General features: G+C 44.4%; 1 protein-coding gene across 1 annotated transcript in view; it reads right to left on the bottom strand.

Annotated features, from left to right (window-relative positions):
• FAF1 (Fas associated factor 1) overlaps nt 1-15,506 on the bottom strand; it is a 2,829,503-nt gene that overhangs the window by 1,638,507 nt on the left and 1,175,490 nt on the right. Inside the window, exon 10 of the mRNA XM_069642220.1 lies at nt 494-629. Coding sequence (XP_069498321.1) covers nt 494-629 — 136 coding nt within the window. The remainder of the gene's footprint in view (nt 1-493; nt 630-15,506) is intronic.

The raw sequence follows: 15,506 nt of genomic DNA, 5'->3' as shown, positions 1-15,506 counted from the left end.
GCCCAAATACACATTTATTAGGAAAAAACAAAGATTGAAAATGCACTGTTAATATTGGTAAAGTACTCTCCAGAATGCCAAGGTTCAAAGCGTGTGGAGATTTTCCTAAACCAGTCACTGCTCCTTAGCAACACTATTTTATACTTGATGCTACACAACCCAACAAGCTACAGCTTTAAAAGTATAAAACCTATTTGTCAAATAAAACATGCACTCATGACTGTCTTTAGCTAATGAAGAAATCTGACAGAATTATTTTGGGAAATCCCCAATACTGTCAAGTATCCATTGCAAATGTTTAATGTCATATACCCTGAATCTGCCTCTTTATTTCTGCAAAATGAATTTGCGAGGTTGTGACAACAAAGCATTGTTATAGTTGAAGTTTTATCTGTTGGGGAACTTAATTCTGCCAACAAGAGTCATATATTTTGAGTAATTGTGCCAAAGAGATTTTAATTTACTTTTAATTGATGCTACCAGAGATACATACTCATTTGAGATTTTCTTAATGTCGATGAAGTTGATGACGTTGCAGTGCCGAACAGCTCTCCATCATCTACGCCGAACTCTGTAGCATCTTCAAAGTCATCTCCATCGCTGTCACTAACCATATGGACGTCTGTACACTGCAGCACAGAAACAAACAGGTCCTTCTTAGTGAAGTACAGAAAAATGTAAATGTCTCAAATACCTTGTTTTGCAAACGCACTCATGAATTACTCAACAAGGTGGATAAACAAAAAATCCAAGGAAACAATCATGCTTCACAAATGAGAAAAACACAAAGAGTCTGTACTAGCAACTGCAGAGATTTGACAAAATGTTAAAATGTAAAAACTAACTATCGAGTTAAAACAAGTATTACCAATAAGTGTAAAATAGCCCAGACTGCCAGAAAATGAAAGTACACAAGAGATGCATTGAACAGATGTAGAACTCTCCAGTAGTGAAGAAACAATAGATCTAGCTTTTTTGTTTAGAGTGAAAAGGGTCTGTGTGCGAGTGTGTTTATGGGCGCACATGTGTATAAGTTGCTCAACTGAAGTCCAGGTTTGGGTGGGCACACTACCTTAAGCTTCAAAACACTAATCATGCACCACATATGTAAGTGCCGATTCACCAAAATGCTGGTGAAAGCATAAGGACCATGATACGCTTGTTGACAGTTACATGACCCTTGAGCCCTGTCACATCACAGAAAGTGGCACTACCAGTAAAACAATGCAGAAGACAAGTGTAATAGTAATAGAACAATACACACCCAAGCAGACAAAATTATATTTTAGTCATCTGCCATGGGTTATTTGGGTGGTGTTTTCATACACAAGGGATGTGGTTAGAATATCTAAGAGGTACAACCAGCTTAGCCATTATAGCCTAGGGCTGTGCTCCTTCATTTTCACTAATTCCTCATATGGACAATTACTGCCATCTTATGCCAGATACAATCCCACATATCATGTAAACACACAGACATACACAACCCTAACTTCCAATGCCAGTCTCATATAGTCAAGCAAAATACTCTTTTTTTACACCTGTTGTTCGCTTACCAGGTATCAGCATCATATGAAAGGTGGAGAATAACATGCCCCCATGATTTCATCAAAAGCCAAATACATAGTCAAAGGATCAAATTCTGCCTTCTTAAACCAGGTAAAGTCTGTTTGCCAAGCATTGTCTGTATAATCATGGTTCAGACTTCAGGAGATGCCTTCATAGACAACGTGTAGCCTTATACACCCATGAACAATTATCATATGCCAAGGAACAACTAATACCCCGCTGGGGCATAAGATGGTTGTGCCTGAGCATAAAATGATTAAACTGAGCATAAGAGACTACTGCACGCATGCTTGGCAGTGGAACATGGGTGTAGGCGGTTCATATGTGTCTATTCTGGACAAAGGCGGCAGAACCCAGCCTGATGAGGCTGGTAGCCTAGTTTATTGTGTGGCACAACAGACATCCAATACCCCATTCCTCTTTGAAGAAAAGATCAGGCCTACTGTGGGTGATGGTGAACGGCAAAGCGAGTCAAGGCAAAAGGAAAGTGATGTTCCTCATCCAGCCCCATACCTACCTTTCAAATACCCAATGCAGGAGACATCAGGGAGGCAGGGAGCATCCCCCAATGTCTCCCAATCGGAGCAGAAGGAGGTTAGGGGGTAACAGACTGCACCAGGGGGAAATGTTAGGTTCTCCTAACTTTGGTGCAGCCAAGTCAAGAACTGGGGCCAAACAGTAAAAATGGGCCTTATCCACCACCAGACAGTGTTGAAATAAGTGCACGTCTTTCATTATGTGTTGGCTTGACACAGCGTCCGTTTCCAAGTCCTTTCCTTTCCTTTCGGCTATGTGCAGACAGGAAAGAAAAGCCCCAAGCATTGGTCATCTCTGTACCCAAGAGAAGGCAACTGTGCGCTAGAGGATTCACACTGTCTGAAAGGCTTATTAGCACTTCCAATAATGAGACACTGTCAGACGCTTCGGATCGTTTTGGCAGGTATTCTAGTTGTTGATGGCTCAACTGTAATGTAAGTGGAAAATTCTGAAGACCCAGTGCCCAGCATGGAAATAAAGTTGCACTAATGTGTTGCTGGTTCGCACATAATATCCAGTTTCACTTGTAGCACCCATTGAATTTACTCGCCATAAGATCTACACACGAGCTAATGGGTTCATAAAAAATCCAAGTGCTTTACACTTAAGCTACTTTGGGCCATGTTGATCTGGTTTACCATTCCTCTCTGCCATCTTTTCCTTCCCGACCTAACCATGTAGATTTGAAAAACAGAGGGTTAGACTGTGATGAAATTATGATCTCCAATAAAAGTGGATCAACATAACTGGATGGTGGGCATTCTGTAGATATACCAAGTCCCATAATAAAAAAGAGCAGGCACTATCACAAGCATTATACAGTCATAATTAGGCATTGATGCAGACTAATTTACACGGAATTACCAAGCACAATAGTAGCTAGTATATTTTGGTAACTCATTTCCTAGCACTTGGGAAGTCCCTGGATATATTGGCAGGAGAAACTGCAACTTGTAACAGTTTGTAGGCTGAACATAATAGCACATTGCTTTGTGGTTTGAAAAATGCATACTTTGGGAGTCAGTGTATGTGCAAATTGTTGTAAGTCTTAAAGTAATCCCCCTTGGGTAAGAGTTTCAGAAAGATTTCCCAGCCCATCTCTTGCCTAATTCACCATATATCCTTCTGCTGGGAAAGTGCCCGGGTCTAAGAATAAGCTTTGGTACAACTTCATCTGTGTTTTGATAGGTTTTAATGCAATCCCACCAATTTATAGTTTTACATTTAAAAAGAAAAGAGAAAAAAATGTTTTACGAACGGTCGCAGAATTCCCAAAAAACACTACACCTCCGTTGAATAGTTCAAGGCTTTTACTGAACAATTAGGCATCCCTCACTCTCTAGACGATACAATACCCGAGAATAGTGAGACAAATATATACACATTTGCCTGCCTGGTACTTACCTGGTTTTCATTTATAAAGGAGTACGGCTGAAGATCCAAGAACCATGTCAGGATATGGCGGAAGGTGCCTTTGCTTCTCGCCATTTAACAAGACTAACAGGGCGTTATCTGGGATGAGTATAAATTATTGGCTAATTGGATAGTATTGTAAACTGAATACTACATAATTTGAGGACTAAAGAATCGAGCTGGACTACTGCGTAGTTCTTTTCACAGGGCAATAGTTTCCTACTGAAGAACATTTTAATTTTCTTTCTCCCTCCTGCCACAATACATTCCTAAGACCAAAAGAGGGAGCAGTGCCCCAGATAGGACTTTGGCGCGAGTATTTTACTCCCAATTTTTTAAATTAGAGAGTAACTCCAATTTTAAGAGGTTTACAATGAGTTTCATCCTTTGCAAGAGTAAAAAAAAAGTGTCCGACAACAATACAATTTGTGTGTAAACTTAAAACTGATAGAAAACATTGACAATGCATACTGCCCAGCTTCATCTTTATTATACTTGGACACTAAAAGTCTGTTAAGAACTACTACAGAGGCCAGCTAGTTACATCATAAATCAAGTCCCTCGCTCTACCAGCATCTCTTCTCTGCCTCTTCGGCCTACTGTTGGTGCCTGGCAAAACCTGCTTGACAGACACTCCATGTTTTTGCTTCATATCTTCTTCCCTTTGCTACTCTGTTTCCCCTGCCTCCAGGGGTCAAGTCCTAAAAAAAGAAGTGGGGGACTCATTAGCATAGCAAACGGGTAGTGACACCGCCATGTGACCTTGCCTGGAAGTGACATCCATTGCACTGTGTGCATGTTACGAGCTACTGCACAGATCTGGCCACAGTAGACTGCATTTCCTGTGGTGCATACAAGCCAGAGAAAACATCAGTTGACTCAGGCTCTGTTTTGTTTCACCCAACCAACAAAAGGCTTTGGGCAGGAATTGGGACTATAGCATTTATTACAGTTCAGCAGACAAAAATAATCACGCAAGAGAAAAAAATTCCTATTGCATTATTTTTTTCTTTTGTATTTTTATTGAACTTCTATTGTGCTTAATGCCCAAGCGTTGTACAGAGTAACCAATGGTACAATTTATGTGAACAGATTAACAGAAAACCAAAGATCAACAAGTATAAATAAAATAAAAAATATGTGATTTTGAAGCCAATGCAAGGAGTCGAGAGCAAAAGTGATTGAATGTCGAGGAGCAAGAGTACAAAGAACATGAATAGAAGAATGATAAATGGAGTTAAGAGGTGCAAGATGAGATGCAGGAAGGCCAAAAAGAACGAACAGCAGTAGAAAAGATCAGAAAATGCTCAAGAGGAAAGCACAGGGAAAGATAAGATAGCAATTTGTTTTTATAGTAATAAAGAGTTGTTAGGGAAAGGAACGGGAAACTGTGGATATAAGTAGAGAAAGATAGCTAAGAATCAAAAATAACATCAAGATTACGAGCTGTATTATTCACTATTAAAAGAGTTACATATTTTCCTGCTGAGTGGGCATTTACACATTTTGGGCGGGCCAGAAGCTGTATTGGGCAATCTGTAAGGGGTACCATGTCCACATCAGTGGGGTGCCCTCATCCCAAAGTAACCTCATATTTAAAAAAGACAATAAGAAAGGCATCCCATTAGCACCCATTTCAAAAAGTGTGACTGCTTGTAGAGATGAAACGAATAAACTGCTTGGTTATGAAACGGTTGGATCCCTGGTTGGAGTATCTAAATGTATCCAGCGTCATTGTACAGGCTGCAGAAGATCCCCTCAGCTGCCAAGCCCGGAGGCTAATTGCATAAACTTCAACCCCCATGTGGTCTTTTTTTCTTTTTCTGTTTACTTCTCTTATTGAAGGAGCCATACAATCTGCTAAACAAAAGCGCTCACTGGTTAGTTATCAGTGGGTTCTGACAAAAGAAAGGAAGAAATATTGAGGTCAGTAAAAAAAAAAAAATCGAGGAAAATAGGATTCGAAATTCCCCAGAAGGTGCTCACTGAAAAAAGGGGTCTTGTATCAGGGCAAAGGGTGCAATGCAAAATTGTCAATATTGGGATCAGGTAAACAAAAGCAGCATTGGTTGTCAAGAGGTTTCCACACCTGGGCACTTGGATGCCATATACAGTCTACTTCCAGTTCTCGAGTAAGTTCATAGGCAGTGCAACATCACCTTTACTACCAAGCTGTGAGGCTAATTGCTGCCCTAACCGCACACACGCTTCAACACCATATGGTCTGTATATGTTTTAATACTATTTGTCAACGGAAAATAAAACTAAAAAACAAGGGCAATTCAAAAATGTATTGGAGGCAGTGATATCCTAACTCCGCTCCCATGGCTGCTCTCTTTTTGAAGGTGAAAGTCCAAACCTCTTCTGTCATTGTGTAACTAGGTGGTCTATAGAAGCAGTGATGGAAGTGAGCGGGAACGGTTGAGAGCGGTGTTCAACTACTTTTCTTTCTGTTTACTATTGCTCTACTTTTTACGACCATACTCACCATTCTATACAGAAGATTTCTCCATTCATGTCACTGTGCATGTGTAAAGTTGCAGTAGGAGACTTAGTTACTAGTCACTTAGACTATTGCAATGCCCCAGCTGCAACACCTGGTCACATGTTCCACTGTGCTTCCGCCTACCCTCTCCCCTGCCGAGACCACAGTTCCACTACTGTTTGCGGTACAATTCTACCACTGTGTAGAATCAAATATACTCTTGAACACAGCAAGGCAATCTTCATACAATTCCATGCACTCCACTCGGCCAAAACCTTACGCATGGCTAGTGCTCTTTCCATCTAGCGCCACACAATCGAGAGGGAGTGACAATGTGCTGTTAGTTTCTGTTTAGGCCAACATCAAGGGGCAAAAAGAAATAATTACAAAAGAGGCCACTCACTGAGATCAATGGGCTCGCATTGCGACAAAGGGTGTATTGCGTGTAGGCCAATATTACAAATGCCGTATTGTATTGTGTCTCATGCGAGATTCCACCCACTTCCAAATGCTGTAATTCTAAGATCTCTTATTACCCAAACTAAAAGGTACACAATATGTCAATTGCAGGCGGATGAAAGGGCATTCCCGGATTCTAACTAGTGAGTGAAGTTTTCAAAAATATCCCTGAAGCAAGTGTTTAACTCATTGCACTTACCATACAGACACTAGAAAACGTTTCTCAAGGTTAGACTATTATGGAGCAGCCTCCACCAGAAGATGTGAATAAATAAAAAACGAAAGTGTATCTTAAAATAGCATGTAAAAGATAAGTGAGAACAAAGGTGCCTGAAAAGCAGAGTAAATCTGGAGACCAGGTAAGGGGTGCCGAGCAAAGAGGCTCCAGGGGGCTCGGCAGGTTGGCCCCGGAGATCTGGCCACATTACTTATGTGCATGTCTTTGTGTGCATGGGAGGCGCTGTCATCTTAAACTAAACTCTTATTGGCTTGGGTGGACTGGTCAACGTATGTGCCAGCGCCTGATTTGGGGGGAGGGGCGGTGTGGGTGGAGGCAGGGGGGAAAGGGAAAGAGAAAGATCACATTCCTCTCAAAGGGGGAGTGTATGGAAAGCGCCCGATCTATTGTCTGGGGAGAAAGGGGGAGGCAATGGACGGGCGCTGAAAAATCCATGCGATGGAAATGGCGAATTCCTGGGCCACATACACATGGTGCAGGTCTGGCATCCTAGGATGTGTAGTCGAGCATGGACCCACCAGCAGTACCTCACATTTAGGCAGAGGCAGATTACGGTGAGCCAGGAAAGTTAACTAATGATTAGGAAAAAGCATTTCACTGACTTACCCGCCCCGTTGTCACTCATCTCATGTCAGCACAGGTCCACTTTGCTGCTTTCTTTCCTGGCTGTAGGTCAACTCCCTGCGTTACCAGCCACACCCTGGCTGAGTGGCACTGCCAGACAGTTGTCGCAAATCACATCATCTGCACGCCCAGCCCAGCCCAGGCCAAAATTACAGTGGCTCCAGTGCTACACGCGGTTCTCGTGCCCATTGACTGCACCCACCCACAATCCGTAGTGTTGACAAATTCCATTAGCTGATAAGCAGCTAATGAAATTAAAGTAATCTTTTGGTTATTATGCAGATCCAGGCCTGGCCTGTCTGCTTTAAGACTGTTTGCGTGCAACCATTACATCAGGTGCAGGAATGGTGAAGATCCCGGCCTGTTAACCTGTAGACTGTGGTTCGAATCCCTTGACGACAAAAGATAAAAATTGCATGTTTTTTTATTATTATGTACACCCATCCATGGCCTCTAAAATACCCACGGGGGACGGTGTCCACCATCTGAAAATAGTGGGTGGACACCGGCCACCCGCATGTACTCTCGACTTGAGCCCTGCCCGTCTCTCACTTTGATGCTCTGCCTCTTACCCTTAAATGTTGCTATGCCAAGTTTTACAGTCTGTTGCTCTGTCACTTTACCTCTCCGCGTTTCTGTAGTCTATTATTGTTTCCCTCCTATATCTGGAGTATTGATTGATATAGCTCATCTTCCTCTCATGTCATTATTCTGGCTATATCTGTTTTTTTTCATTTTCTCTGTTGTGGTTGCGACTCCTATTGATATAAAAAGCTAAAAATGCCTTCTCCATTTACAAATCCAGTGCAGCTTTACTATTGGGTGCTCCTTTTTGGATGTGTGCAAACCTTCTTTTGGCCATTGGGCTGCAGATTATAGAGTGAGAGTTTTGCCTTACTAGATGCAGCACTTGCTTGAATGCAGATATTTTACCAGCACTGTATGCCATTACATGTATAAGAGCCCAGACGAGATGTGCGTTTTAAGCTACTACAGGTATAGCAGCTCTGATGAGGTGTGTGAGCCATTACAACTTTAGCAGCCCTCATGGGATGGGCTTCTTCTGAGCCATGACAGGTATAGCAGTCCTGATGGAATGTGTCTGTTCTCAGCCATTATATGTATGGTAGTCCTGATGAGAGATGTATGTTCTGAGCCATTACAGGTATAGCAATGCAGATGAAATGTGTGTGCTCTGAATCACTGAACATTTAGTAGTCCTTTTGATAAATCAAAATCTGTCAGCGCTGTTATAATTGAATCACCAGGATTTTAACTAACATGTTACACAATGATCTCTTCCGCAAGGTAATTGACCCACTGAGCTACCTTTCTCAACAGACGGTTCACTCTGAAAGACACACCGGGTTAGGGCACTGGCAGTTCCATGTGAGACTTGTCAGACATAAATGGCTTGTCAAAAGCTCAGCCTCTTTGGAGTATCCTACATGAGTTAGGAAATTCATAACGAGGCTACCTAATGTGCTCGATTTTTGGCAGGGAGACTCAGTAATCGGACATGGGAGAAGCAGAGTTTTTTACAAGCACAAGACTGAGAAGGACGGACTGAAGTATATTACAACAGTGCCATCTTCTCACACAGTTTACCAGTGTGCAGAAGGATCTATGTGAAAATACCAAATCTTTTACTGTGAGGTTGAAAGTCTTGCATACAAAACAATACATTTTCTGTATTTGTAATGCAGTCAAAGACCCTCCAAGAACCACCCCCCGCAGTCCCCTTAGCCCCACCACATCCCCCAACTATATTAAATACCTATACCCAACACCCCACCCCATCTATTTTTTGGGAAAAATCTGTTTTCCTTGCAAGTTTTTCTAACTTGCAATAATGGGATTCAATAGTTTGTAGTGCGACTGGTGGGAAGAGCTCAGACATGGTTGTTGCTCAGTACTTTAGGTCGCTGCAGAAAATTCCAACACATGTGAGTGCTTTGTCATTACAGCACCTCTTAAGAAATGCAGGCACTATCCCAAAATATAGCAGTCCTGCTAAGAAATGTGGGGATGATGCAATCAGCCCTGCTGTGAATAATTGGCATAGTGCCATGATGGGCGTATAGCAGCTCTGCTGATAAATTAGGCTGCTTTGCCTAAATATAGAGCAGTCCTGTTGAGAGATACTGGCAATAGCTGTGCCACTGAAAATATATACAGCACTGGTTCTACCTGCATCCATTATATTGGCTTGCGGTGGGTGGTCAGAAACTGAGTTAAAGCCCGAACCACAAGTCCAGCTATTCCTTGCTCTAAGACAACAAAGTACAGTGCCTTTCATGCATGTGCATGCACGCAAACACATGCAATCTTAAGGCTTAAACATACACCTCTTCATACAGAACACCAAAAGCTTTTCATTCTAACAAATGCCAAACAACAGCTTTTTCTGAGAAGCTTGGTATAAACCTCTGGTATTAGCGTACCAAACAGAGGAAGGCCCAGACATTCTTTTTTATTAACTGGCCTTGGAGCTTTTTATACCGCCGCCACTATGACTCTTTGTGGTAGAACTTGCCCATTTCCAAATTGAAATCCCAGGTACTTTGCACTAGAATGGGCCAGGTGACACTTGGCTGGATTGGTGGTTAGATGGACCTTCAGTAGCTTAGTACAGAAGTCCGTGAGAGTATTTGGATGGCCTTCCCAAGTAATGCTTTACATGACTATCGTCAAGGTGTGCTCCAGCAAACGAAAGGCATGGAGCCAAAACTCGACTCTGGAATGTGGCTGTGGCCCGGTAAGACCAAATGGCAAGACACACAAAAAAAAAAGAAAAAAAAATCAGAAAAGGCCCTTGAGAGTAGAAGAGGTGGTCTTAGGTTTGGCTTCTTCCTTCAGTGGTACCTCTCAGTAATTAAAGTTACTCACTGTAGTGACAACTCATAGTCCTAATCCCCTTTCCTCCATCCTTGTGGGCGTCCTCCAACATGGGGACGGTATTGGAATCTTTGGCAGTGGAAAATTGAGCTTCCTCTTTAAATGTAGTATAGCGTACATGGGGGCCTCGCCAAGACCCCACCCTACAGCGCCTCAGCTCAGTCACCACAGTGCCCTTTGAACACATGAAAATCATAAATACCGGGCTAGGCTTATTACACATTAGCCCTTGGCATACTATCGGGGGAAGGCGGGTGGGACGCATGGAGGAAAGGGGACTAAGGACTATGAGTACTCTAGTCACTATGGTGAGTAACTTTAATTACTTATACGTCCCGTCCCCTTTCCTCCATCCTTGTGTGTGATTCTACTGAACAAGAGCATAGGGTGGAGCTGTGATAAACTGCCTCATATTTTGGATGAAGCAAAAGGTTTCTTCAGAACCGTCTGACCAAACTCTGCATCGCGCCTGGATCTGGAGTCCAGTTAGTAGTGCTTACAGAAGGCAGACAGAGTGGCCCAAGTAGCCACTTTGCTGATGAAATCCCGAGAAGCTTGTCTCTCAAAAGCAACGGCCACAGCCTTTGCTCTGACCTCATGGGCATGAATCCCCTAAGGAACAGGTCTGCTCATGGCTGTGTATACCTCCGAAATGGCCTGGACCATCCAACGGGCAATGGAAGCCTTGGAAGTCAGAGCCGGGGCAGGATCAACAAAACATCACAAGCAATGCCTCAGATTTCCTGAAGGATTTCGCCCGAGAGAGAATACTTGAGGGCCCTCTCTGCCTCTTGTGGTTTCAGGAAGAAAACCGGCAGGCAGATCTCCTGATTCAGATTAAATGGAGAGACCACCTTGAGCAAGAAGTTTGGGTGAGTGCCCAAGATGACCTTGTTGTGAAACGTGGTGAAGGACTCACACGAGGACAACACCTGCAGTTCACTAACCCTGTGCGCAGAGTTAAGAGTCACCAGTAAACCAGTCTACAGTGTCACCAAGCAAATGCCCAAAGAGGCCATCGGCTCGAAAGGCTTGCGCTGCAAAGCTGCCAGAAACACATTGAGGTCCTGTACCGGGTGCAGACTATGCACCGGAGGAAAAAGCCTAGACAACCCCTTAATCACTGGGTTGGCTGCAGAAAACACATGCTCAGAGGAATTCTTGAAGGCTTTAATGGCCACCAAATAAGTGTGGCAAGCATCCACCTGAACTACAGCACGAGCCAGGTGTGCTGAAAAATAAGTACGTCACCCAGAGGACAGGTGACCGGGTCCAGACCCATGCCACCAGCCCAATGGCAGAACCAAGTCCATTTACTCTTACACTGGGAACGAGTTGAGGGCTTCCTGCTGAATTATTTCCCAGTTGTCACCTGAGAATTGAGAATGCTGAAGTCTCAGCTGGTCAGGAGCCAGGCTGCCTGCGCCAGCTTAAATGGGCCCGGATGTTTCACTGCACCGCCCTGCTGCGTCAGGAATCCCCTGCTGGAGATCAGAAAGTGGACGGGACCCTTGGAGCACAACTGCAGCAGATCCGATAGTCAGGGACTCGAAGGCGAGTGGTGGGCAATCAGTATGAGGGTGCAACCCACTAAAGCCTGAAACTTGTGGAGGATACGTTGGAGCAGAGTGGTGTGAGCGCATAACACCTGCGGCCGTGGCAACAGATCTGGAATGAGTCTCCTAGAGAACCCCGGCACCGTCCTGCCCATGAGGTAAACTGGGGGCACTTGTAACTCAGATGGAATGCAAACAAATCCAGGTCTGCCAACCCCCAATGATGGATCTGGATCTGCTATATCACCATAAACTCCAATAAGCATTGAGAAATTCGTGAAACTGTTCTCAGGAGGCTATAGACTGGATTTCTTCCTTCCTCACGGAACGAAGCTCCAAGATACATTGGGGAGGCAAGTCCTCCAAGCCTATTCGCATAAATTGTGGTATGCCCCAGGGGGCAAGTTTATCCCCCCTTCTATTCAATCTATACCTCCAATGTCTTTGCACCCTTCTGAACAACCTAGTGGTGCTATTTACAAACTTTGCGGACGATATCTTGTTAATAGTAGAACTAAGCGGGTGCCACAGCAAGAACAGTTCTATGGTTGCTAATAACTACAACGTAATCAAAGCCTGGATGAAAGCAAACTGGCTCTGTCTAAATAGGAGCCACGCAGAGCTTATGATCTTCGGTTCCCCTCAGGCTAGGGCCAAACTCAGCCCAGACTACGCCGAGTTCAGCACAAAAAACTCAAATATCCTGGTCTCCGACAACGGGAAAACCTTAGGTGTGTACTTAGAACCCACACTCGGAGCCAATGCTCACGTAGCCCATCTAAAAAAGAACTGCCAGTACTACCAAAGGCTACTCTGGCACATAAGACCTGTCTTAAATGAAAAAAACTGTACCACCATCGCCAGAGCTACAATTCTCTCAAGACTGGACTATGGCAACGCCTTGCTACTGGGAGCTAACAAAGGCTGCATAGACCTATGTCAGGTCATCCAGAAAGACGCGGTGAGAGTTATCAAAAGGAAATCTTGGCGGGATCACGTCACAGAAGACAATCGATCCGCTGGCTAGCTGTGGACAACCGTATCACCTTGAAGACAGTTTCACTCACCCACCACTGCCTTTATGGCTCCGCTCCAGCCTATTTAAAAGAGCTAATATCCTCATATGAAATAGGACGGCCTCTGAGATCAATGGACCAAGGTCTAGTGAAAACTACCCACATCAAGAAAGCAAACAGACTAGGACGATCCTTCCCAGTCAAAGCATCACTAAAGTGGAACAAACTCCCGGCCACACTTCGGCTAGAATCCAATTTTTCGATGTTCAAACAGAGATTGAAAACATTACTATTTAAAAAATTACCCAGTAACCAGACCAAGGAACAGCTGCTTCTCCAGTCTTGTCTTATATGTTCTGTCCTTCGTCTTTATGTTCGAACCCTGATGCCTGCATGCTCTGGCGCGCTATTAATAAATAAATGAAACGGGCAACAACAAAAATTGGTGTGCATCTCCCACTCGTAGGTGTGAACCCCAGGCGGCTCAACTGGTCTGCTCCTGCTTTGCTGTCCCACGGGAGGTGGACTGCTGAAATCCAACCTCCCTCTGTCAGGGCCCATTCCCAGATAGATACCACCTCTGTGCAGAGGAGGAGGGGGGAGCTGGAGGGTGGGGGGGGGTAGAATGGGTGCCACCCTGATTGTTCAGGTAAAACAGTTTTAGAATCGACCACCCTGACCTGAACCGACGATGAAGGGCAAAAATGCCTTGAGGGCCAGGCCCACTGCCCTGAGCTCGAGCAAATAGATATGCAGGAGGGCTTCCATCCTGGACCATACTAAATGAAACGTGAAGCCCTCCAGAGTAGCCCCCCCCCCAGCTTGAAAGAGGAGTCCGTTGTCACCACCAGAGTAGGCTCTGGTCGGGTGAGGGGGCTCCCACCGAAACATTGCCATCCATCAGCCACCAGCGAAGATCGGGCGGAAGGAGCAGTGGTATTGGGAACCTCTCCAAGTGAGATGCCGACTCCTGATACCAATTGGCCACCAGGTGGAGCTGGAGACACCTCATCTTGAGGCGAGCGTGCTGTACAGTGAGCACGCAGGAGGCAATCAGGCCCAGAATGTGCTGGAACCACCATGATGAGGTGGTTGTGTTGGCTAGAAAGTGCCTTTCCGCCTTGCGGGGGGACAGAAGCCTCGTCTGAACAGTAGTGTTCCAACATACCCCTAGGAAGACTAGTTCCTGAGAGGGCCACAACTATGAATTTCTCTGGTTAAGGGAGAGCCCCATCTGTGAAGGAGTTCTGCCAATCTCTGGCAGAAGTGCACCACCTCTTCAGGTGACCCAGTCCTCACCAGCCAGTCGTCCAGATAAGAGTACAGATCATGGCCCTCCAAGCAGAATAGACACGCTTCACTGCGTTTATCAACTTTGTGAAGCCAAGAGGAGCCGAGTTCAGGCCGAAGGGCAGCACCTTGTACTGAAAGTGGTACGACAATCATGTAACGCAGAAACCTCTGACCCGGTTGGTAGATGGGAACATGCAGGTACGCATCGTTGGTCCAGCGAGCACATCCAGTCCCCTGCACACAGAGACTTGGCTATGTGCACAGGGAGAAATCTTCTCGAAGCTTTCCAGCGGTAAAGACAGACTTAGAAATGACAGGTCCAGGACAATCCTCATGTTAGCCAGGTTGTTCTTGAGTACTGCAAAACACCCGGAATAGTACCCGGAGCCCCTGTCTACAAGAGCAACCGGTTCCATCGCCTTCTCTCTTGTAAAAGAACTGGGGACCCGATCTGACGAAAAGGAGAGGATGGTAGAGGAAAAGGAAGAGGACGACTGAAGCCTGTGGACACTACAGATAGGATCCACAAGTCGCTGAAAAGGTGCTTTCAGGTGTCCTGTAACAGAGCCAAACGCCCCGCCCACAGGCGATAGAGACTTTGTCTTAACTTTAACTATACCATGTGCCGGCACAAAGGCATATTTTATATATACACACGCACAAACTATACCGACATACACTCAGATATATAAACATTATTTCTAGGTTTCACAATACAATTCAACTGTGAGAAGAAAGCAGGGCACTAGATTATGTAGATCACTGTGCTAATCATTTTGATTGTGTGTTGGACACTACTGCCTGTGAGGGGACTTTTAGGGAACAGCCCCCTTCCATCTCAAAATTGGGTTGGACAGAAACTGGTTAGGACCCATGTCATGTAGCTGGGTCGGTGGCTCAGTTTATTGAAACTACTATCCTTTCAAAAGCATTGAAGCTAGTCAGAGATAGTAGATACGGGCTATTAAACCCACCCCATGACCTACAATACAACTAATGTCAGAATATTGTATTTCACTCTATTTTCTCCATTATTTACAGCCAGTATTGTTATAACAAAGGTTCTACAGACCCTCAATATCACATTTATTACACTTGATGTGCATCCCCTCATTAGTATAGTATCCCCATGAGCCTATGGAGTCGAGTGTATGCATGTAAATAAAATACAAACTATGGTAGATTGCATCAAAATCTACAGACTGATTTAGAGCTGTGTTTTTATTTTAGAGCACACAGAATACTTGTTTGTTAGCACCACATCCAGATTGGGTCAATTTAATAGAGGCTCCCCCCTTCAGCACAATGTCATGAGTAATATTTGAATGCTCATTTAAAATTGCATAATTTTCTAGGGAATGGAAGTGGACCAGCTAAGCACCCTTTCAACACCCGAGAATTATGTTGGTTTTCTCCGA

This window comes from Ambystoma mexicanum, chromosome 1q, assembly GCF_040938575.1.
Source record: "Ambystoma mexicanum isolate Mex_15411 chromosome 1q, UKY_AmexF1_1, whole genome shotgun sequence".
NCBI lineage: Eukaryota > Metazoa > Chordata > Amphibia > Caudata > Ambystomatidae > Ambystoma > Ambystoma mexicanum.
Note: the sequence above shows the minus strand (reverse complement) of the source record. Positions and strands in the feature narration are given on the sequence as shown.